The sequence below is a fragment of the Coturnix japonica genome, chromosome 28 (genome assembly GCF_001577835.2).
Source record: "Coturnix japonica isolate 7356 chromosome 28, Coturnix japonica 2.1, whole genome shotgun sequence".
Taxonomy (NCBI): domain Eukaryota; kingdom Metazoa; phylum Chordata; class Aves; order Galliformes; family Phasianidae; genus Coturnix; species Coturnix japonica.
The window spans coordinates 2,742,162-2,766,596 of NC_029543.1; the positions used below are offsets into that span (position 1 = coordinate 2,742,162).

Consider the following 24,435-nt stretch of genomic DNA (forward strand, 5'->3'; position numbering starts at 1 on the left):
GAATCTTTGCTCTGAGATGTTGGATAGAAGGCTTAAAAAGAGCAGGTGTGAATAATCCATTCCTGGTTGGGCCTCCTGCTGCCTTCAGCAGGCTGAGATTTCTGTTGTGTCTGCCCTTGGTTGTGGTTGGAAGTGCTTCTTTTCCCCCAGGCTGGACCTGTTCAGCTTCTGCTCCCAGCCCTTAGGCTGCATTGTACCTGTTATGGCTCCGTTGAAGTCACGCTGTGTGCTTTCCTTTCATTGATGGAGTTCAAAATGGAGCAGTTCTGTTCTTTCTCATGGCTTTGCTTTGAGCCCTCTGCTCAGTGAGCTGGGCAGGTGGTCATTGGGCACCTCTACCCCTGGGTGCCTCAGCCGAACAAGGAGGGACCTGTTTCTGATAGAATATATCCAGACTAAGATCACATGGGGTTTGTTGGTTGGTTGGTTGATTGGTTTGGGTTTGGTTTTTGCTGTTTTTCCTTTTCCTATGGGTACCCAGAGACCCTTCAGTGGTGCCCGGCTGTGGCCGCGTTGTTTGCGCCCAGCTCTGCTCGCTGTGCCCGGCAGGTGGTGCCGCCGAGCCGGCACCGGCCCCTGGAATAAAGTCGAGAGAAGGAGCGGAGAAATGTGACCGAGATGGGGCAGTTGGAAGAGAGAGGAAGCGAATAGGAGAGAGAAGGGGGAAAAATACCCAAAAAACCCACTACAATACGAGTGAGAGAAGAAAGAAATCGCGATCCAGAAGGACAAGCGGCAGCGGTGGTTGAGCTTCTTGGGCTGCGGGGAGAAACTTGCGAGGCTGCCGGAGCAGCAGCGAGCAGACGGCTTTGTCTAAAAGCGCTTGCAAAAGCACCACCTAATCCTGCTGCTCCCCTCCCATGCTGAAGGGAAGGAGGGAGCCTGGGAGCCAGAACGCAGGGGGAGCTGCTGGGGAGCTCAGCGGTCGGGGCACTGCCCGAGTTCCACCGCTGGGTGTGGGCTCCCGCAGGCCGGGGGGGTCCGGGTCGCCCCTACCCTGGGTGCCCCGCGAGACCGGGGGGTTGCCGGGCGTTTGGAACCGACCGCAAAACTAACAGATTTCCAAGTGAAATTCCGGAGGAAATTTAAAGAGCATCCGGATCCGGAGAGAGACAGAGAAAGAAAGAGGAAGGGAGAAATAAATCAGAACGTGGAGAGAAGCTAAGGCAGCTGAAGAAAAGACGGGAGAGAAAAGAAGCTGACACCCAGGCAAAGATGGGGTGAGACTGGCACTTTCTTATTCTTGAGTTTCATTTATTATTCATGGCAGCTGAGCTATTTTTAACGTAACTGCAAAAGAAATGGGTTTATATTGCATTGTTTTCCCCCATACCGTGAGCTCGAAAGTTTAGACTTAGCTTTTTACTTTGGTTATTAGAAAGGAGATGATTGCAAATCTCTGCAACTGCTTTAAACACGTACATAAGGGAAGCCTCTAGTGATACATATGATGTACAGAACCCAAAGTGTGTGGCTGGGTGGGTCTGGGCTGTGTACATAAAGTTCTCCAAGAGTTGGGAGTTAAGGGATTTTATTGAGCTGTGGTTACTTTGACACTACAGGAAAAATGGATCCTGTTTGTATTTCTGAGTGGGTACAAAGCTGATTGGAAACCTCTGCTCCGATTGTCCTGTAATGAAATAATGCTGTGTGGATGTGGCAGTGGATTTTGGCATGGAAATAGGAGCTTAGCCTGGTATTTAATTTATGCCCTATTTATAAATCTCAGTCATGTAAGTTGAAGGACCTGACACATTGTTGGGAGTTTCTTGTGTGTTAAACTCTTCGTGGCTGTTTGGAAGCACAGTGGATCTGTCTGATCAACCCCCTCCAACTGTGTGGGTTTGGCATTACAAGGCGAATAAGTGAGATTCTTAGAGGCTTGTTTTCCTCTTGTTGATATCCCTTATGGACTATCCAGATAAAATGATCGAGCAGGCAGACACACCTTCAAGACACAGAACAGGTAGAGGCGAGGAATCAAAAGTGACAGCAGTGTGAAGCAGGCGTAGACCCTTTGAAGTCGGTGAGTATGTGCTGATACAGGTTAAAGCAGAAAGTGTCCTTGTTTTCCTCTGACTTTCCATCTGTGATGCACAAAGTTACCGTAAAGCTTCCAGAAGTGCCAGGAAGGGCGTAGCAGGCAGATGACTTGTGACAGCTCAGTGTGTTTCCCAGGGGCAGGGGATGAACCCTTCTTGGAACAGCCACAATTAACATCCATTGTGATTTCAGACCCCCAGCTCTGAATCTCTGAGCTGATGTCAGCATCTCAGTCTGCTTAGATCACTCTGTGTAACTACACTAGCAAAACTAAGCCAGAGATGACATTTCCACCCACAATTCCACTTGTCTCCTGAGTTAAAAGGTCTTTTTTGCTTGTATGTTGATCACATGGGGATATTAAGTAGCTTTCAGCAGCATTTAGATTCCTCTCGATACAGAAGGGATTAAAAGTGTCCCACCTTCAAATGATGTTTGGCACTTGGTTTTAGTTGATTTATTTTTGAAGCAGGGATTCTGGGCTTTGTTCCTCCATGTTAGATGTCTTTGGTAACATCACATTCTGCTTTTCACAGGCAAACTGCCCTTGGACTCGTGTATTAGCACACTAGCACTTCCTCTCTGAAGAGTAGAGTTGTAAATAACACTTGATTGCAAGGGAAGTGAATGCAGTTGGGTCCCAGCTGTGACCTCAGTAGGTATTTATATTTCTTTGTCTCTACTAACTGCATAAGCAGAGAAGCACGAGTGCATACAACTTATAATTCGATTAGTATAGAGTTTTCCCACTTATCAAAGAGTTCACCTGCTCTTGTGTGTAGTGCCGCTGCACTGTGAGCAGCAGATAGAGCTGGCCCTTGAGCTGGTTGTGCTTGTGGAGCTCTGACAAGTCCAGGTTGAAAATGGCAGCAGAGTTCAGAGAGCTGAGTGAGGGAAAGCAGGCATGTGTGCTGGATGTCAGCTGGGTCCTGTGGCTCCCAGTGAAGAAGCAGAGGCAGAATACATTTTGGAGTTGTATATGGACATGTATATGTCCACTTCTTTGGTTCTAGTTATTACTGAACATGTTTGGTTTTTTATTCTTCTGGAATGTAAGAAGAGTTGTGTAGTTTCAGTCTAGCTCTGCTGTTTTCTAACTGTAATTGCTCTGCAGGCTTCCAGCAATGGTCTGTGTGCGTCAAAAGAAAGAACTGTTGATGCTCAGTGGCAGAAGTAATGGTTGTCTCAGGAAAGTGAATGTGTAGGTTGTGTTACAGACACCCAGAGTGTTGCAGAGTGTTCAGCAATCAGAATGCTCTGTAGATAGAGACTGGTTTCTGAGAGAGGGAAAAAAATAAACAACAGCGGATTTGTATGTCTTTAAATGCCCTTGATCTCCGTTCTCTGTGCCTGACCTTGCCTGCTTGCTGCTGTTCCCAACAGGAGCATATTCAGCTGGGATTCCTTTGCTGCCCTTTATCTGCAGGCAGGCCAGGAGGCAGCTGCTTTTCATTCCTATGCTAAACCCTGCTGGTTAATCTCTTGGGAGTTGGGGGAGGCCACAGGGAAAGCAGCCCACAGCCAGCTTCCAGCTCCCACTGCCGGAGCTTCACTGCTCAGCCTTCCTTGTGTGGCTGCTGATAGAGAAGTCTGGCCTCTTCTGGTCCCACCTGGACTCCAGCAGCATCTAAGCATTTCACCCAAGGTGACATGATGCAGCACTGAATGAAAGCAAGACTGTAGCTCAAAGGGCCTGAAAACCTGCCTGGTGGTTGGAGCAAAGGGCTACGGGCCTTCCCAAACTTTTGCAGCAGGTCAGTGAATAATAATCATGTCCTGCAGGCCAGTACCCAAATCCTAGGCAGGCAGTGTCCATGCACACCCTGTGCACCCGTTTATGAGGAAGCAATAGCTTCCATAAGCTCTTGGAGGTAGTGAGACCCAGTCTCTGGCTTGGGAAAAGTTAGACTTCCAGAATAAAGGCAATGAGAAAGAAATGAGGTTTGATTCTGCAGTCCTGTTAGTCCACACTTCCTCAGAAAGCACTGACATGCAGTCATCAGCTATTCAGGCTGCTGAGGGAAGATAAAAGGAAACAAAGATAGACAGCAGTGGAGGAGGAAACTGGTTCTCACGTCCTCTCTATGCTCCAGTTCTGCCTTTTGAAATACCAGGCCCTGGCAGGCTGAAATGCATTCCCCCCCCCAGCCTGTCCCAGCCATCTCCTCCCTCAAATTACCCAGTACTGCACTGCATAGTGGGCTTTTTCACATGAGAGAGTGCTGGCTGCTGATCAGCAGCAGGCACAGCCCTGACGCAGCCAGCACGGCCTCCCAGCTGACTCAGCGTGGTGCTGGGCCAGGCGCCAGAGCTGAGCCACATATCTTTGGTGCTCACATGCTCTCACGTACCCCCTTCTGCTCTGCGCAAGCAGGACCCATCCAGGAAAGTAGTCCTTGGAGAGAAAGGACTTTAGGAAAGATTACATTGAGAACTGCAAAGTTTTCACCACAGCAGCTGGGAAATCCTTACCTAATGCTGTCCATGGACCTTTATCAGTTGACTTTTTTTCTGGGGACTCGCATGGCTGTGCACTGAGTCCAGCCACAGTGCAAAAATACGTCCCTAAGTCTCTGTGCTCTTAAAGGTATCCCGCTGCTATCACACCCCAGAGCCCCTCCCTACCCTTGTACCTGTGCAATGTTGTGCCCACAGTTCACAGAAACAAATGATTCTGCTGATAGGGTACTTTGTGGTTTCTCATATGGCATTTCTGATTTGGTTTTTAGATGAAGGGGAGCTGCAGACTGCTTGGATGCAGAGCGAGGTATTTAAAATGATCGCCCTCTCTGTGTCCAAATGCAGAGACTTCTTTCTCTGACAAGTAAATGAATGTCCCTGCAAAGAGAAGCTGCAGTGAAAGAGAGGGGGAGCAGCATGTGAACCTCTAGATGTGCCCTTGGCTGAACCCTATCCAAGAACACCAAGGCAAATGCAGTTAATGAGGACTGAGCTCAGCCTCACCAGCACGTCCCAGCTGCTGCTTTAAGTGCAGCATCTGTTTGGGGAATGGTGACTCTAAAAGCTTCCCTTTCCAAAGCAAACATAGCAAGATTTCTTTCTGGTCATGCAGCAAAGGGGACAGGTGGGCAGGAGGTAGTAAGTCATTTGGTTAACTAAATAGGCGTGTTTTAGGTGGGTAGACAGGATTGTGAGGCCAGAATTACTAATGGGGGGGAAAATAAAAGATTCTCAGTAGGAAAAATCCTCCAGATTGCACAGGAAAAATGGAGAAAAACAAGGACACAAAGCATGAGCCAAATGCAGCGGTGCAGTCAGAAACACCTCCCCACGCCCTGTGTAGAAGCTACTGAGCAAAGACGTTGCTGGGTGCCATAAAAGATCTGAAGCAAAGAGCGTTTAAAGATGAAAATAATAAAAGGGTTTATTCTTCTCCCTCTTTTCCTTTCAACGAGGTCTGGCAGGAAGGCTGCATTTTAGCAGTTGCCCTTAGGTTTGGGAACCCACTGAGGAGAGCGAGCCTGTAACTGTCAAATGGGATTTTCCTAAAGAGGTGGTATTTGCACTGGAAATACTACGCAGAAGTAAATGCAGCAAAAGGTTGTTTCTCTGAGAAGACCAATGCTGTGTAAAGAACCCAACAGGCAGCTGGAATTGGGGTGTGACAAAGACAGCACACATTGAAACACAGGAGCTGCCACGGTGCTGTTGAAATTCTGTTCCCAGCTCTGTCTGTGCCTTCTAAACAAAAAGAATCTCTTTTTGTTTCTGTTTGGTTATTAAACCCATCTGCTGGATTGAGAGTATTTCTCCAGCAAGGATTAGAGAAAGTGCTCTGTAAAATCCTCCCACTAAAGACATCTCAAGCAAAGGAATTAATGGTGACTCTCTGCTGCAGGTGTAGATGGTCCATGTAGTAGAGCTGGATAGAGAAGCTCCCTGTTATCAGGAGCTCTGCTTCAGCTTGGATGTTGTATTGTGGTGTGATGAGCCCGTGTGGCATATGCATTGCAGTGATTCAGGGGAACAGAGCTGGTGCCAGTCCCTGGTGTTGCCTCTGAACAGCTGCAGGCCCATTTGGACAGGCTTCTCTTGGAGGTGGCTTATTTCCTTTTCTGTTGCAGGGGAGATTCTCTGGCACGTTCTGTCTGCAGAAGCACTGGATTTCTTCAGAAGATCTTACTTAGGAACAAGCTTACAGGCCTATAAAGAGCCTGTATCCATCCAGGACACTCAAGGACAGTCTGTAAATCTACTGACATATGTGTTCAGATTACACAGAATTGGAGAGGCAGCACTGGTTTTAATCTCCAGATTTTGGCACTTTAGCTCAGCATTCCCCCACAGGTGAAACGTGGCACTGGTGCAAGAGAATGAACTGATGCCATCTGTACCTCCTTGGCACATGGCATTGCTTGCAGGGTATTCTCTTCTAGGGGCTTGGCAGCATTTGGATGTATCCCATCATGGTGAGGCCCCTCACTCAGTGTTGGCCAACTCAGTCCCTTTGGCTCTCAGTTGTCAATACTCTACTGGGGCCATAAAATAAGAGGACAAATAATGATTTGCTGTCATAGTAATGGTGAAATAAGCAGCTATTCATTAAGAAATCAATTAGGGCATTGTAATGATGAGAATAATATAAGAATCAAGGTACAAATGAAACCAGCATGCATTTTTGTATGTCATCTTAAGGACCACTGGGTCGAACTCCACTCAGTGAGCAAATCAGCTATGATTGATCCATGTTATTTCCAGACATCCAGTGACTTTCTTCCAACTTCTCTAAGGAGAACCAACAAAAGGAGGTAGCTGAGTCTGTGCTCTGGTGCTACAAAGAGCATGTTAGGAATAGCTGGATTAGTTGTTACAGGGACTCCCAGCTGGGAGCAGGAAAAGAAGAGGCAGCATTTAGGGATGTGTGGTGAGCCCAGCTTAGGCACTTAAAACACAGGGGAAGGAGGACTGTAGTGGGAAAGAGAACATGACAGTTTGAATCCTAGCCACTTTCAAGACTATTTTTAAGTGCTTTGTAGTGTTTTTGGAAAGAAGAGGCCAGCAGCTTGGCCAGAAGCAAGCTGATCTTCAGACATTACCCTGTGTAATTTGCTGGGTTTCAAAGAAACATCTTTTTTCTCCACTCTCCACAAGGAAGGCAAAAAGAGAGTGAACATCTCAGCGCTGTTCCCAAGCAGAGCGCAAAGCTCTCCTCAATCGTTACCTACAGAGTTTCAGGATCTGCTTCCTAGAAAGCATTGTTCACATGCCAGGCTGCTGCTGTACTCAGGTGGTTATGAGAAAGCAATAACATGCTGGTCTCGTAATGCTATGTTAAGAATCCATTATTAGGGACGTGCAAATCGACAGCAACTGTTCCTGTTTACAGTGAGGAGAGGGGAGATGTGAAACAGAACGTTTTAATTCCTTCAGAGGGAAACAGATGCTGGAGTTCCCTCCTTGGCACTGAGTAGGCAGGTGTAGTCATAGACATGCCCTGCTGCTGCTGGTGGCAGTTTGCTTTCTGTTGGAAACAAAGCACATCTGGTGTATCTCGCAGCTTGCTGCTGAAGTCTGTGTGACTTTCACATTTGTAACTGAAAGGGAAAGACCTGTCAGAGACAGCGTGAAGTTTTGTTGCTCCAGGGAAGACCATAAGGCAGGAAGAAACATATGGGAAGTGTTGAGACAGCAGTGATCTCATAAAGGCATGAAAGCAGAGATCCCTTCCCCACTGACACCAACGGTGGTGCATATCTCCTTGTACCTGGTGCGTATCTCCTTGTACCTGAGAGCAGGGAGTGGGCATGCATGCCTGAGTTCTGTGTTCTGGGTAAGCAAGCAGCCAAGTCAGCCTCATGCAAGTGGAAAAAATGTAAGCAAACCACTGTGAAGATGGGTTATTCTGATAGACATTCCAGTGGCATTTTATTTTCCGTTCCTGGTGTTAAGAAGGAAAGTAATCCCCAGGTGCTACTACAGCACTGTCCCTGCAATCAGAGAAGGGTCTGGGAGCTCTGACAGAGCACGTGGCAGGGGCTGTTACATACATCACTTGGTCTGAAACCTGCTGCAGTCAGCGGGATGGTTTCCATTGGTTCCAGGAGCAGGCATTGCTGGTGAGCAATGAGCACAGGAATAACCGCTGTGCATGTGAGGGGTGATCTCTGAGGAAAGGGCTTTTCATCATGGTGTCACTGCAGCCAGCATCACATGTGTATGGTTGGAAACATCAGAGCCTTCCAGGCTCCTCTGTGGCCCACTCCCAACAGCTGGCTCCTGCTGCCAGAGGGATTTGCTCCAGTTAAACAGCTCACCCAATTATCTCCCATGGCAGGGAAAGAAAACTTGCTCAGTGATGAGAGATCATTACAAATTACAAGCTCTGTGAGTTTGGGACAAACGAACCCCCCAAAGTGCTGCCTGGTTGAACACACTGTGTTCTGTGTGATAAATAACAGCTGACTTTTTCCATCGCTAGGAAATGAATCACTGTGGAGGCAAAACCAAAAAGGAGTCTCAATCCAGCTAGGAGACCTGAGAAGGAAGCTGCTGGAGGAGAAACGTATACTAACTCCATTGGCCTGTAGCCTGTCTTACACTTACTAACAAATGTCAACAACTAGGTAATGTCCTTCCTTTGTTCTTTCTGACACTAGCCCAGGACTTGGGGGTGAAGGTGCAGAAACATTCATTTTCCCTACTTCTTTAAATTCCATGTCTTGAAGGATAAGTCACGATCTGCACAAAATATAGTGTCTGTTAGTGGAGCCCAGAGAATCTGAGTCTCGTTTGAAAAACAAATTGTGTTGGAATTAAACCAGACAGAGAGAATGCTCAGGAGTGTCTGGTTCAGCCCCTTGTGCAGGCTTCTTCTGAATGAGAGATCTGAGACAGGACTGTAACCAATGGACAAAGCTGGAAAAAGGGAGGTCAAAGGGAGGATTTTATTTCCTTCCTATGTTTTGTTGATGCTTTCAGAAAGCACCAGGTACAGTCAGTCATCTTGTTCAGTTTGTTGCAGCTGTGAGAACTTAAAATAGGCTGGAAATAAATTTCTGGGTTTCGGGGACTTGCATGTCACGGGATTGTGACTATGCTTTGTTTGCAGCTGTTCTACCCAGCCAAGAAGTTATGGGATATATCCAAGCACCCCAGGCTTCACTGAATTTAAGTGTGGAAATGGCCAGTGCCTTGGGTTTAAAACAAAATAAAATGGAGACAGAGTCAAATGCAAGCCCTGATGCACCTGGTCTGTTATGTCATGGAAACATTTCTTCCTGCCTCTTGAAATGCTCAGATTACATCCTGATGCCTGAGATTCAGTTCCTTAGTTCAGCTCAGATATTACTGGTTACAAAATCCAGGCAGTACTTGCTTTCATGCAGCAGCTGCGCATTGTGTGGTGAAGTGCTTCCTTTAATTCATTCTTAAGTGACTTGCTTTTAATCCTGCAGCGTGACCTCTCACTGCAGGATGTGCTTCCCAAGCGTGAGTCAAGGGAGGAAGAGCTGTGCTGAGGGGAAGGCACTTCTTGTGTTCACAGCCCAAACCCATCCTCCGTCTATTCATCCATCTGTCTTCCCAGAGCTCCAGCTCGGAGATATCTTGTGTAGTGCAAGCAGCATAGCAGCCAGAGAATCACAGAGCTGGTGAAGTCACCATGAACTGTATGCTTATGTGCTAAGGGATAGTGAAGGAAAACTTCAAAGCAGGCTAAACATAATGTAAACACTAATTATTAGCTTAATTTTGCCACACCAGCTGTGTTGTGTAGGACCATCTGGTAAGCAGAACACAAGATTGCGATGTCCTGTTTGTGTTTCTACCCGCAAGTTGAATGCTGATCCCTGGGTGAATGTGCATGTAAGGCTTGCTAATCTCGGGGTACTGTTGCTGGTGTGACTGTGGTCTTTGGGAATGTGTGAAGACAACTGAGGAGGACAAGGGAAGATCCAGAGGAAGGTAAAAACCACTGCCTATAGTTAAACACCCTTGGTGGCTTTGTTACTGTGTCTGTATGAGCTGCTGTGCTTAGCTCCTACTGTCACATATCTCTAGATTGGAGGCAAATAGCAGAAGTGCCACTGGTGATGCATTATGCAATGCAAGTACCAGAACGTCAGTCCACTTCCCCCATTGCTCAGCTTCCCCTCTGCTCTTACAGCTCTGTTCATCTCTGTTGCAGGGAGCAGCCAATCTTCAGCACCAGAGCCCATGTTTTCCAAATAGACCCTGCTACCAAAAGAAACTGGATCCCTGCCAGCAAACATGCTTTGACTGTCTCTTATTTTTACGATGCCACACGCAATGTGTACCGGATCATCAGTGTGGGAGGCACCAAGGTAGGGAGCATTTGCTGACAGCATCACAGTTTGAAAGCAAGTTTGTCTCCAACCAGTGTCTGTTCTGCAATTGATGCTTTCTCTGTCACACTGATTAGTTTGCAGCATGGGGCACTCTGTCGTCTTTACTGCAAGGAATGGAAGATAAAACACTGCCTCCACACTTGAATGTGATCAGTATTGGACACTAGACCCTCTGCTAATGAGAAATGTGCTTAGTGTGCTTTCTTTTCTCTCTCTCCTTGACTCTTTCCTCTTTGAGCATGCAAAAGAGATCTTTCTAAGAGCCCTGATCCTGTGCTAAAACTGACCCATGTAGACAGAATGAACAAACAGAGGTGAGGCAGTCTGTTCAGCCACTAACCCCAAGACAAGGCTGATTCTCCCTCAGCTGTTCTTGATATTTTTCTGACTTGTTTCTCAAGACCTCCAGCAGCAAAGATTCCACAGTCTTCTCAAGCGGTTTATTGTGCTACTGCCCCAACCAACAGTGTTTTGTAATAGCTTGTGCTAAGTGCAGTTTAAGCCTTTTACTTAATGTTTTTTTAATTCCTGCTTGCCATGAAAGTGGAGAACATCAGAAAGTTGTTCAGTCCCCAAAGACTTTCCGCATCTTCTCTTTTCTTCCAGCAATGGAGGCCCAATGAAGCTTGTAATGTTCAGGCTTTCTTATTTATTTATTTTTTCCTACAGTAGACAAGAAGATTCACACTTGTGTGTATTTCTTAGCTAGACTAGAAAGACTTTTGATCACCAGAACCCCAAATAGCTGTTTTATACATTAAAAGCAGAGCTTCTACCCTAGTAGAATTGATAACCTACTAATTGGGGTGATCCCACACAACGCCCTTGGGCAGCAGAATGGAGTTTTCTCTAATTCATTCTTGCCTCTCTCCACAGGCAATCATCAACAGCACTATCACTCCCAACATGACCTTCACAAAGACATCCCAGAAATTCGGACAGTGGGCGGATAGCCGAGCTAACACAGTATATGGATTGGGCTTTGCTTCAGAGCAACACCTCTCCCAGGTAATATGGCAGATGCTGGTAGAGACCTGATCCCTGTAAGACAAATATCCTTGAAACCCAAAAGGGAGAGTTCAGCTTCAGGTGGAAAAAAATAAAAACAAAAACATTAGGGTCCTGCTGGAACCTGATTCAGGATACAAAGGTACAAGGAAGAGGTTGAAAGTAATCTTTATAGAGTATTTGAATGTTACAAAATGAATTTGGATTTAGGGCTCCCTGATTATTTCTAGCTACTCTCACACTTCTGAGTGCTGGAATCATGGGCAGGTAGGGGTTATTCCCTCAATCCAAATATTAATTGAAGATGAAACAGAAACCACATAAAATGAAATAACAGAGGGGAGGAGTAACCCAGACATTAATTCTAATTTGTTCTACGTTTTGATTTAGCAGTACAGTGACTTTTCTGCTCCCTTATAGTTTGCAGAGAAGTTCCAGGAAGTGAAAGAGGCAGCACGTTTGGCAAGGGAGAAATCCCAGGATAAAACAGAGCTGACCAATCCTGCCCTGAATATCACATCTCACCAGGTAATGCTTGGGAACGGGCATGAGCAGTGGTTGCTAGGGGAAATGGTCACTGTGCTGATCTCCTCTAGCAACTTTTGCTTCTGTCTTTTTGGCCCAAATGCTTTTTTGACAGACACTGGGGTTGGGGGTTCTTTCTGATGACATCTGTGGCCCTGTAGTCACTCTACTGAAGCACATGAAGTGGATAAAATAATTACTGCTTAAGTGGAGCTCTTAGGAAGGTTTACTCTCCTCCCTCTTTGTCAGTTAAACATTTGTCTTGAGAAAATCATGCTGGAAGAGGTCTTAGGTTTTCTGTTAGTGGTGGTGGTGGTGGTGGGTTTTGGCTTTATTTTCTTTAGAGTTATTGGCAGTAATAGGCAAGGAACATGCAGGAATGCACATAGCCTGGCTGAAGAAGTTAGGAGGAAAGATACGTGGCATTTCGAGCTATTTTTGTTCCCTTGCTGGGGCTGCAGGGGAGTTCCTCTCCCAAGTGTCTCTGGGTGCCAGTCTCAGAAAGACAAAGTGATTTCTTATCATTGGTGTCTGGGGAGTCCCTGCTAGACTTCTTCCATTTCTGTCTTCTTTCCACTGTAGAAGGAGCTGTGCTATCCGTGCACTGTGTTCCACCTTGGAGAAATCTTCACTGAGGTCGAGATGCAGGCATGACAACCAGTCATTCAATTTAGTTTCTCCCCAGACCAGAAAGCTTAAGCCCATCACTTATCATTCTCACATTTGTCACACTTGCAATTGCTGCCTGTCTCCCTGTATAACTAAATCAATTCCAGCAGCAGGAGGGTGGAGAGGAGAAAATAAGCTGTGGAGATGTCTACGCATCTTTTTTCTCATGTTGCAGCAGTTTGGCATTGATGGTGAAGTTGCCTTCCCAAATAGTGCTCTCCAGAGGTGGTTATGTACTTCACTGAGCTCTTGGCAGAAGGAAAGGAGCTGTAGGATGGAGGATGCTGCGTTCTCTGGGTTGAATACAGATGGAATGGCAGCAGGAGGAGGAGGGAGTGTGAACAGTACCTTGGCCTGTATGGAAAAGAGGGGGAGGTAGAGGCAGTGGCTCTGAAGAGACTGGAAATGTCACGTGCAATGGAAAAATGGGAAAAACTCACCTAGGTTTTGGCTTAGTCCCATCTTAATATGTGGCAAATGAATAAGAGAGCTGTATAGAGCATTCATAGCAGAGCCAAGACAGATTCATGTTCAGCTGCATCTATGAGAGCTTCCTTGGCTGGGAGGCAAGGTGGAAGTGGAGAAACTCTCTGCTATTCTGTTTACATCAGGCAGAATGCAACAGTTGTCACAATAGGATGTGTCCATTTCCCATGCACAGCTATGGCAGAAGGGATGAGGTGATCAGGAGGTGGTTTGGCACACATCTTGGAAGTGGCCTGAGGCTCAGTTCATTCTTCGTACTTGACTCAGCAGTGCTAAAATGGCCTCAGTGTAAGCCCATGCTCACCCTTCCCATTCACCGTGCCTTATCTCTCCATAGGAGAACTTGCACGTAGGTATGCATGACCCCTGCCTGCAGCCATCTGGAAGCCAGCACACAACACATGCAGTGTTTGCTGCCATGTGGGCATGCAGACCTTGTCTTGCTTCCCCCAGCCTGTACGTACATCATCTCCTACTACTGGTTTTCAGTCTCTGCATTAATACAGCTTCAAACATGAGCTTCATCCTTCAATAATTGATTGTTCTTCTGTTTGCAAGTGAGCAGAGAGCAGATCTGTCTCCTGAAATTAAATCAGGGCTCTCTGATTTTCTGCATTTGCACTAGCTAATTTAGGCTTCAGACTTAAGAGGAAATCCCAGGACAGCAGCTCTCTCCCATCCTCTAGTACCTGTTAGGTCAGTCCCCATCCTGTTTTAGCATCTCCATCACAGAGCAACAAAACATTGTGGAGCATCTTCAACTGTTACCAGTTTCAGCTGAATTCACAGGGGCTGACAGACTAGACCAGAAACTTTTGCACCTTGCCTGCCTCAGTTTCTCCGCCTATAAAAAAGCCTTATGGGGCAAGATGAGGCAGGGTTGTATTTTGCAGGTCTTGCTTCTCGATTGCCCTTTGGAAGGCTTCTTGAAGCCAGTGTTCAATACATCTTGTGGTCCAGTCTGCCTCTATTTTTAGATGTCAGATGACTCTGAAGACAGGTGGCTGTCCTTATCAGACTTTTAAGGGCTACCTTCAACTCCAGCGGGCTCACCAGCCACCTGGTCTCACAGCCCTCAACTAAGAATCCCAAAGTCTCATTACTCACAGAGTCTTTTTATAGCTCAGTTTGCCATGTCTTTGCCAAGTTTCTTCCCTGCTATGCAAGGAGACCATGAAGGCAGGGTCTTCCGGAGAGACTGAAGGATGTAAAGACTACTTTGGATTTTGCATTTTCATTGCTACCCTGCTGTCATGGAATCATAGAATCGCTCAGGTTGGAAAAGACCTTAGAGATCATCGAGTCCAACCACTACTTAACCATCCTACCCTAACTCTAACAACCCTCCACTAAGTCATGTCCCTGAGCACCATATTCAAATGGTTTTTAAACACATCCGGAGATGGGAGGATGAATCTATCTCTTCTGCCTCCAATTTGCACAGGAACATGGAGCTATTAGAGAAAGGGGTATACTTTGGGAGTATGAGTCTCTTCTTCCACACCTTTGAAAACTGAGTGACAGAATATCTCTGCAGTAGCAGTTTCCCTCCCTTGAGCCTCGTAATTCCAGTGGTACATGGTGTCTTAGTTCAGTGTACTGAAACGAGTTACAACTGAACCCAGGTGGCATAGCTAGGTCTGTGTTCAGAGTTTATTAAGTCTTTGCATTGCTCTGAGAGCCAGCAAGAAAATCGTGTTAAGAATTCAGTAAACTCTGAAACAGCCAGCTTGAGCAGCTTGTCATGTTGGGCACAGCCATGGGACTCAAATTACAGGCTATAACATCACTGGCATTTGTCAAGGCAAAGCTGAGGGCCAGAGAATTCAGTACCTCAAGTCAGGAGGGAGGAAGAGCTGGTGTGGGCAAGCTGTGAACCCACCTGTTCAGGGTGTCTGTGCACTGGGATCACTGCCCCAACATAGCATGGAGGCAGGGAAAGGGAAGACATGGAAGCAGAGCAGGGCAGCTGCTGGAAAAGCTGAGCAGGACAGACAACAGCTTCCCTGTCCAAGAGAAAGCCCAGTGTCTGTATGGTTTCTGAGGTCATAATTACACCATGAACTGTGACTGATTCTGTTGAGCTATACACTTCCCTCGACCTACAGGCCACAGGAAATGAGAGCCTGTGAACCCACGCTGTGAATGAGTTTGCAGGGATCCTGTGGCCACAGTGTTTGTCTTCACTGCCATATGATAACCACCTCTTCCTCACACCTCAGGTACTTCCCAGTCCCATCATCAGCTCTAATGGACCAGGAGAAGACAAACTATTCCGGAGCCAAAGTGCTGATGTTGAGATAAGCACAGAGAAGGAGCGTCTGAAGAAGATGCTTTCAGAAGGGTGAGGCTTCTAGAAGTTCCTAGCTTCTAAAATCTCTGTTCTGGCAGGATTTGGAGCCTGTTCTGTTCTCCTAGTGCTCAGAGAGCCCCTGAATAACCAAGTGGTCTCAGCCCAGATGCTGTTCACCCCACAATACTTGTTTGGTTAGCCAAATAATGCCCTAAGTTTGCTGCTGTCCAAATCCTACACTCTAACAATTTCTCCCACTTTCCACTTTCACTCTCCAAGTGAAAGTTTTTTTTCAGCTCAGAGGTGAAATCTGCTGTTCATGCAGGATAGGAAGGAGGATGCTTTGTGCCTGCAGCAGGGATAGGTTCATACCAGTTATCTACAAATCAGTAGTCTATGATACCAGAGGATGTTCACATTTTTCCAGCTGGCCTAAGGCTGCATTTATGTTAATTCCCCTGAGGATTCCAGCAAAGTCCCTGCTGCTTCTGGTCTTTGTCTGTTCAAAAGACCCTGGGCTGGATTCTACCCTAAGGCTCCTGCTGAGCTCCCAGCTGAACACTTAGAATATTTTTAAATTAAAAGCAAGTGTCCTTTGCTACCTTCTCCCAAGTTGGGTGGTGGGTCTTACTCAAAGCAAACTCAGATCCAACAGGGACCTCAAAGTTGAATATTATCAGAGGCGAAAGGAAAGAGAAGCAGATTCAAGGATTGGAGGATGCATTTAAATTTGAGAAGTGAGATGAAAACCAAATAAAGAGCTGTGCAGGGTAGAGAGCTGCCCAGCATTTCCAGGAGCATGATTTCAGTGCACATTTGCAATAGGAGGGAACAAAACCTTTTTAATAAGACTCTCATGCTGTCCTGTACACTTCCGTGTTCTTTTACACAGTTCAGTGAGTGAGGTCCAGTGGGAAGCTGAATTCTTTAGCCTTCAGGACAACAACAGCAAACTTGTGGCTGCTCTCCATGAAGCCAATGCCAATGTGGACCAGTGGAAGAAGCAGCTGGCTGCGTATCAAGAAGAGACGGAAACACTGCGGCAGCGGGTGAGCACAGGAGGGCCCTTGTAGAACGGGTCAGAGGAAACCCTGTTCCAGAGCCAGATGGTGCCCTTGACCCTGTTCTCCCATCAGTTTCCATGGGTGTCAAATTCAGGATGCTGTGTGAGTCTGGCAGGGAAGATGTGTCAAGGAATACGGTCACGCAACTAGGGACTTCTCACAAGAGCTCCTTCATTCTGCGGAGCGATCTGGGAGTGTGCTGAGTCCCTGTAGATAAAGGGAGGAAACCAGAACACTAAGTTAGAATACTGGCTGCCCTTCAGATTCTCCAAGGTAGTTCCTAGCTGCCAGCGCTGCTGAGTAAGGCCTGTTTTCCTCCAGAGCTGGGCATTAGGACAGCCTTTTGGCTGCTTGCAGAAAGGATGAATATTGCTCTATCTGCTATAATTAGCTGGAATCTAAGCTGTAACATCATGAAACCCGGGTGGCACAGTACAAACAAGCACTTGTTCAGTTGGAATAATAGGATCTTTTGACCTACGTAACGTCAGAGAGGTTGCAGATCAACTGAGGAGGCCTGTGTGCATCTGGGCAGAGGAGTGACAGTCACACGGTTGGGTTTCTTGGAAGGGAGGAGCCACCGTGCATACAAGAAAGCATGTTAGGACAGTTAGAATTCCACTGGGAAAGGACTCCGGAGCCCTGGAGAGGGAAGCATAAAGGCATTTCACTTCTAGATTGTGCATTCAAAAGACAGCAGGGTTTTATAGCAATTAACAGCCATTCCCACTTGATGGCTGTTGTGTGGCCAGTCTGTGCAGTAAACAACCATCCCTCAGGATTCACTGTGCCTTTTCCTAATTCTCAGTGTTGGAGTCAGGCAGTAAAAGAGTTGCACAGAGCAAATTTTCTCTTCTGCAGCAGGAGCCTTCTTCAAGTTTAACTGAGATCTTGGCTGTGCTTATGTGTATGTGCATTTTCAGGGCTGGTTGGCATGAGCTTCCATTTCCTTGCTATCGCTCTGTGAATTCTCAGCTGTTTGGTGGCTGTTCTCGTAGACAGGAGTTAGGCTTTCATGAATGAGGAGTGGCCAGTGGGGACTTTCTAGAATCACAGAATAAACAAACTCATTGAGACATCCAGACAATTGTTGCTAAACCAGGATGTTTTGGGACCGGAGCTGGTTGATTCTGGCTGTAAGTATGTGATCCTCACAGCTCATGGCCACAGTTGCATGAATCCTAGTGCAGGCTTCCTTTGTTTGTGGGGAAGTGTTTGGATTCAAGTGTGTTGACGTGAGAGTACTCAGTGCTAGAGCTGCACTTGCAAAGCTCAGCACAAGCCCTTTGAGAGCTCAGGCCTCCTCAGCAGCTGCTGCAGACTTTCTGACTAGACTTTAAAAATGAATCTTTTTCATGAATAATTTAAGCCACTGGGCTGAATTTTTTGGGAATGGGAAGCACACTCGGACAAAACCCTTCCCACCAGCTCTGCTTTGAGTGAGCTGCAGTAACTCCCTTGCCCACAGCAGTATCTACCTGAGGGTGTAATGGCGCTGGATCTGACCATTGCTATGTGCTATGGGCTCGTGTGCTTGATGCCAGCCAGTCAGTATTTGCTGTAAGTGCAAGGCTGCAAGAGAAAGCAGAGACAGAGACTCTAAACAGGATTTTGCTGCAATGTGTTTTTGTGTATGATCTATGCAGAGCAGGAGGGAATTATTTTGCCCAACAACCACAGGAGATGAGCTGTTACCCTGTTACAAGGTCAGTTGTGTTTGTGAGAAGTCCAGAACTTGACAGAAAATGCCTGTTAGTGATAAGGTGTAGGGACATTCTTGTATCTCTAAGCATGTCTCCCTGTCTTCTGTGTAGGTAGCAGAACTGGAGTCACAGGGGGCTCATGACTCCTCCAGTGAGAACAACAAGGAAGAGCTGAGCCAAACCCTGGAAGAACTGGAACTGCTGATCAAGGCTAAGGATGAGGTAATATCCCCATGAAGCAGAGGAAAACCTGAGTCTAGGTGGCCTGTCAGTCACCAACACCCTGTCTGTCAATCATAGCTTCTCTGAGATCGGTACTTCTTGCTGTTGCACATGATGCTATGCAAGCCAGGAGCCTTCATAAGCCAGCACAGGACAGGGGGTTAGAGTGTGGCAACAGGTACAATAGGAATGAAAGTTTGAAAAAGAGTATTAGGGAAGCTAAACTTTGGAGCTGCGTATGGTTACATGACCTTTGGAGCAAGGGAAAGAGCTTTTGTTGAGATCTGTGGTGGGAGCTGGACCTACTGGGACAAAGGCGGATCTGGTGTGATGCTCTTCCCCTTTGTGTTTTAGGAGATTCAGATGCTGAAAAGCCAAAAGTGCGGCCGATGGGAAGCAGAGGGCGAGCGTGAGGAGACACTACAGAAGCTCCAGGTAATGTTGGCAGACCTCGGACACCTCTGCAACTTGGAGCAGAGAGACCATTTCCCCTTTGAGCTTAAGAGTAAATGTCACAGAGCTGCCAAACTTAACACTGCTTCTGGATGATGGGGACTGGTCCTTGTCTATGGCTGCCCTCCTCCACCCAGTTTGTGTCGCTCAGAGATGCCAGACAGGATGCCATCAGCAGGCAGTGACAAACCCAACCTGCACATACTCTCTTCTACCTCTTGCTGTAGACCTGGCATGGGACACAAGTGGGATGGTGGTATCCTGTGACCTGCCCATCTCTCAAGTCCTGCTCAGCCTGCTGGATGGCCAGCAATGGCTGAGGGAAAATTGTTATGGCTCAATCTGGCTGGCAGGAGGGATGCAAGCTGCTCTGCACCTCGGGGCAGGAACACAGATGGAAGCACGATCTGTGCAGTCTCTGGGGGCACTGCCTGCGTTTGCTTATCTGAGCTAGTGAAGAAGGAGGGGATCTGTCACAGGGCTCAGCCCTGTACCCAGGCGCTGCTTTTTATGCCAGGATAGTATTTCTAACCATCAGATGCCATCACTCTTGAAGATCAGTTTGTGAGGAAATCCACACTTATAACACCAGTTCAAACTGCATGCAGATGACTGGGTTTGGGGACACATGTTCATATGTGTTTGCATGCTGTGGCTGAATGTAGGGAGGGCCCCCATTGAGAGAGCTGATGCAGACCTGCGATGTCTGGGTGTGGGCAACCTTGTGCTGGGATGCTGATGGAACTGTTTGGTGGAGATAAGTGTGGTGATCTGTGGGTAGCACGTATCAGTGCCGGGGCAGCCACCTCACTGCAATTGTGTCCTTTGGCAGGAGCTGGAGGCACGCAATGCAGAGCTGGAGCGCCGCCTTCACCTGGCCGAGCAGACGCTGGCAGAGACCCTGTCTGAGAGGGAGAAGATCCAGAATGAGGTCACCAAGGTGGCAGAGATAATGGACGTGAAGATTTTTGAGCTCAGTGAGATCCGGCAAGGACTAGCCAAGCTGGTGGAGAGCAACTGAGCAGCAGCATGCTCAGAGGAGACACCTCCGGAGGAGGGGAGCCTGACCTGGGACTGGTCACTGACAGCAATTTTGATCACAGAACAGCCTTGAGGTCTGTTTGGGCAGGATATGCCAACGTACCAGCAGCTGCCTGGACAGTGTGGTGACCAGCCGCAGCCACTTACTGCCCACTGAACAACGAGCTGGAGAGCAGAGAGGGCCTGAGCTCCTGTATCCTCCACAGGAAGCATCTACAAGTCACAGTCAGGCTTCTCTGGACCTTGTCATGGCTGTGGCACGGTCCAGAGACAGCAGCTGTCCCTCTGCTGCCTTCCCAGCCTCCCTGCTGCCACACTGTGTCTCACTGTGTCTCCAACATTTTTACAGTTTTCTAGGGGAAGGGGCTGAGCAGCCTTTGCATTTATTTTTTTTTTTTCAGTAGTTTTTTTAGGGAACCACTTGCCTTTTGCAAAATAAGCTGCTTGTTTCCCGACTTAGGGAGGGAAAAGAGGTATCAGCACTTTGAGGAGTTCACTAGCTCCTTTTCCAGCCCTAACTACATCATGTCTTTCTAACAGGATGCAACAACACTGGTTGCTGTCAGGAGCTTACAGAGGTAGCGGAGTCACCACTGCAGAGCAGGGTGCTTGCCTGCCCAAGTGCTGTTCAGTTCCAGCCTCCAGAGGAAAAAGAACTGCAGGTTTTAAAGCTCTTATTAGCTTAACACAGTGGGATTTAATGAATTCTTAAAACTTCTTTAAGCTGAGAGCAAAGGCCTGGTTGGGAAAGGGGCATTTGAGAAATGGGACATGCCCAAGGGGATGGCCAACCAACTGCTAGATTGGCATCTCTCCTGGCCTCTAAGGGCTGTAGTTAATTGAAATTAAATGGAGCAAATCACAGTTGCTCTTGTTTGGGTTCTTTTTTTCCCCCTCTCTTTTATAGGGAAACAGTCCACAGAGATGTCCTGCTCTGTGTCAGATGAGCAGTGTTCCTTTTGAAGGGTACAGGTCCCAGCTTGCCACGCTTAGCCAGATTAAATGAGAACAGGAGGCATTTGGAGCATGCTGGGACCAGTGCCCTGTGGGGCCTGTGGGAAGTCTGTGGGTTACCGTAGATGTTGTCTAGTTGTAGGAATCAAGCAAGGCCTGAGGGAGACACTGCAGAAACCTGAAAAATCATGTCTCTCTCATAGTGTCCTTTGAGCCCCCGTAGTTAGTTAGGAGCATGCATAGCCCTGTGCTGAATGACAAAGCAGTGTCTGTGTAGAAGTAGATAGTAACCTTACAGGAGTGCTGATATGGATTTTGTGGTTGTTTTTTTGCCCTCTTTGCTTCCATAGGTTAAGCAAAGACAGCAGTAACCCTGGGAATGTTTCCCAGGTCTGCAGAAACTGTAATTACTTAGCAAGCACTGGCTGCCATGTAATGCCTTCTCTGCATCCAGATGGTCCTGGGCAGACCAGCATCAAGGCAGGGCCTCCCCGTCCTTTCACTCACGGGGTGACCAAGAGAGGAACCCACATCTTCTGCACACTGCCTGCAAGTTGGGACAGGACTGGGTCTGGCACCTTGGGAATCTGCTGGAGTGGAGAATTGCTGGTGACTCTGTGCTGGATTGTGTCTAGGCAAAGCCCATCCCTTGCACAGGGATGATGAGGAAACACTGAAAGTTCCAGACCTGTGTAGCCAGGGAGGGGTGTTTCTGTTTGGAGGATAATTTTCTTGTTTTTGTTTTTTTCTTTCTTTTCTTTTTTTCTTTTTAATATTCTGTTGTTTTTGTTGGTATTGGTTTCTGTTTTATTTTGTTTTGCATGAAGTTTTCTCACAGCTGTGTAGGGGTGGAGCTGTTGTAGTCATATTTGTTTCAGGGTATTTAAGAAGGGAAAGAAGCTGGCAAAGTTTTCTGGGGTCTTGTACCCATAGCAGTGTTCACATTTTATTCCAACAGGAGGAGCCTTTGAAATAGAGATCAGCTCCAAGAAATGCCTGTTTTGTCTGCATCTGTTACTGTAATATGTGGTGATGGAGGTGGGGTTTGGAGTATGAAAGAAAAACTAAGCCAAAGTTGACATTCTGATTGTCCCTGCTCTCTCACACTTCTTTTCCATGGCTGTGCCCCACAAGGTGGAGCTGGATACAGATTCTGCCCGTGCTCTGCATCTGAGCCCATGCCTGTGTTGTACTGCTCATTGATCAGGGCTGACCTGGCCATTGTGCCACACCTGGGTGAGTCAGCTCTGCTGAGGGAGGCTGCTCTTAAGAGACAAGGGAGAGGACCAGAGTCAAGCTGCTGCATGACTGTGTGGGAGAGAGGCAGATGCAAGCTGCAGCACGGTGCTTCAGAGAGTACCTGCTGGCTGCTGCTTCCCCCCATGACCTGCCCTGACCAGGGTCAGGCAGCAGTGCAGGGTGAGACCTGGCTCTTATGCTATTAAGCCTCTTCTATTCCTATATGTATTTCATGCCCTCGAGCTGAAGCCTGCCATACTCAGTGCTGTCTGCCTCTGGAAACTTGGAGCTGCCAAGCTGCCAGCTCCCTGACAGGATGCACAACATGGTTTCCCTGCACACAGCGTACCTTGAGGCCAGCAGTACTTCGTATGCATTTGCTGTGCCCTGCTTTTTGTTGTAGTCACAGACCTCACTGTGCATCTCCATTGTCAAGAACCAGGAACAGAGGTCACTTTACTTTAGACACTTCCCCACGGGTACTAGATGCAATTCTCTTCCTTGCCAGAATAATCTGAACAGTGGCTTTTTTTATGAGATCTGTCCTGTGCTCAGCATTTGTTAAAAGTCTTTTACTGAGGCATTGCAGGGCAGCGTGATGGATGGTTCTGGGAGGCACTTTCCTTTGCAGTCTTCCCTCTTCTAAACTAATGAAAACCCATTCATCACCAGCTATTTCCACAAATGCCCTAAATCTGCAGTTAGCAATGAGGCAGGTCTACTGGAGATAATACAGCAGCAAAGCACTAATTCCATCTGCCCCATTCTAATGAGCATTTAAAAAGGAATCCCATAGTGTTTCAGAGCAACAGCTCTCTAACACATCCCCACCTTGCACTTTCCAGCCCCCACCCATTCCCTGTTCATGCTTCTCTTGCTTCAAAAGAAGAGAATCTTGTGTTACAAAAGCCAGTTTTGAATGGCAAGGCTGCAGTTTGTTTGCTTCTGTCTCACAGTAACAATTACTGTCAGGAACTAAGTAACAGTTGCTTCCTTGCTGGAGGAAAACTGCCACTGATTGCAGGTACCTTGAGAGACCTAATTCTTGTAGCAAATGAGGTTCTTAATTATTTATAGAAAACCTAAGCAGAGCATTAATAAAGAGAACATTCAGAAAATGGTTCACATGTGAGATGAAGATGCAAACAAAAAACCTTGCAGCTGTGCTCTCCTGGCCCAAGGTTCTGGGCAGTGGTAGCAATGAGTCTGATCTGCTCTGAATGTGGACCTGAGACAAAGGTCAGCTCAGCAAGAGGAAACGAAGCTTTGCTATTACAGGACGTGCCAATAATAGATCCTCAGAAAAAGGATGTCTAATGCAAACTCCATCTGACAGATGCCAATACAGGCCTCCCAGGCTGAACAGGAATGCAAACCCAGTCCAGGCCCAGAGCAGGTCTGGCAGTCAGGAAACCAGGCCACCACCAGCTCTGCCACTGGTGAACTGCCTTGTCTTTTCAGGCTTTCATTCCTCCTCTTCCATGAAGCAATCACCCTTCCTGCAGGGCTGTTGGATCTCAGTTACCAGCATCTACAAGGTACCTGAACAGCCAAGAGAAGGAAAGGCCAGCACAGGGTGGGCTGGTTAATAACCTTAAGTCTGTGAGTGATTTTTGGAGGTAAAATCTTTCCAAAGTAGTGTCATAGAGCCCCCTTGATAATGTGTGATGTGGCTTTAGGTAATCTCATAGCAAAGCTGCTTAACATACTGACTTCAATACTTGTATTTTTGTAAGAGCACACTGAAACGAGTTCTTGCTGGAGGGGAAGCAGCCAGGCACTTTGTCTTAAATTGAAGGATCAGACTTGGGGGAATTGGTGATTAAATAGCAACAAAAAAATAAGTGACCCAACCCTTGTGAGCTCCCTGCGTATGGGCTGGGATACAGAAATCAGATGGTCTATTACTTGGAGGGTAGGTTATTTTTAGTTCAGAGATTGTCTGTTTACACTTGACAGCGCAGGCAAGCATCCTCTATGAGTGTAACACCCCCCCTGCCACATGCAGGCACTGGAAGATGATTTCTGTGTGCACCAGAGAAGGCACAGCAATTAAATGTGTGTTTTGGAAAATGTCCATGAGCTCATAATAAAGCCCCAAATTCTAGTGAGCTTCACAGCCTCCTTTCCCAGAGTAATTTATAATTATTATCGTTATTAGATTGTGGTGTGTAAAGGCAGCCTCTGCTCCAAGGGAAAAGAACATGAGCTACAGCACTAAGCATCTCTGCACAAGGTCCTACCTCCTCCATCAGCTTCCCACCACCCTACCAAGAAAGCAGCAGCTGGAATCATTCTGGAAATGAGATACTTACAGTAAGAACAGCACTCCAGATGATAGATGTGTCAGCTCCAGCAACAGGTAATTTAAAGGAGCAACATTTTCACATTTCAGACAGCTCACAACT

General features: G+C 47.1%; 1 protein-coding gene across 3 annotated transcripts; it reads left to right on the forward strand.

Annotated features, from left to right (window-relative positions):
• Window positions 1-568: 568 nt before the first annotated feature.
• Window positions 569-24,138, forward strand: HOMER3 (homer scaffold protein 3). 3 transcript variants are annotated; one of them, XM_015886116.2, is made up of 10 exons: window positions 569-1,220; window positions 8,483-8,627; window positions 10,190-10,346; window positions 11,247-11,378; window positions 11,799-11,906; window positions 15,281-15,402; window positions 16,244-16,400; window positions 18,230-18,340; window positions 18,695-18,775; window positions 19,626-24,138. In XM_015886116.2, exons 2-10 carry the CDS (start codon window positions 8,614-8,616, stop codon window positions 19,812-19,814), a joined length of 1,071 nt encoding a protein of 356 aa, XP_015741602.1. In that variant the 5' UTR covers window positions 569-1,220; window positions 8,483-8,613; the 3' UTR covers window positions 19,815-24,138. The 3 variants fall into 3 exon arrangements, with proteins under 3 accessions (XP_015741602.1, XP_015741603.1, XP_032296907.1); XM_015886117.2 differs by lacking the exon at window positions 8,483-8,627 and having other exon boundaries at window positions 571-1,220; XM_032441016.1 differs by lacking the exons at window positions 569-1,220; window positions 8,483-8,627 and adding an exon at window positions 2,580-2,702.
• The last annotated feature ends 297 nt before the right edge of the window (window positions 24,139-24,435 follow it).

What these genes read in the sequence shown, in the direction of transcription:
- HOMER3 (XM_032441016.1), top strand. Translation starts at nt 2,671, where the DNA reads ATGCAGTTGGGTCCCAGCTGTGACCTCAGTAG. An exon ending in TCAGTGTGGGAGGCACCAAG is followed by an intron (nt 10,347 to 11,246) that starts GTAGGGAGCATT and finishes CTCTCTCCACAG; the next exon opens with GCAATCATCAACAGCACTAT. An exon ending in CAGAGCAACACCTCTCCCAG is followed by an intron (nt 11,379 to 11,798) that starts GTAATATGGCAG and finishes GCTCCCTTATAG; the next exon opens with TTTGCAGAGAAGTTCCAGGA.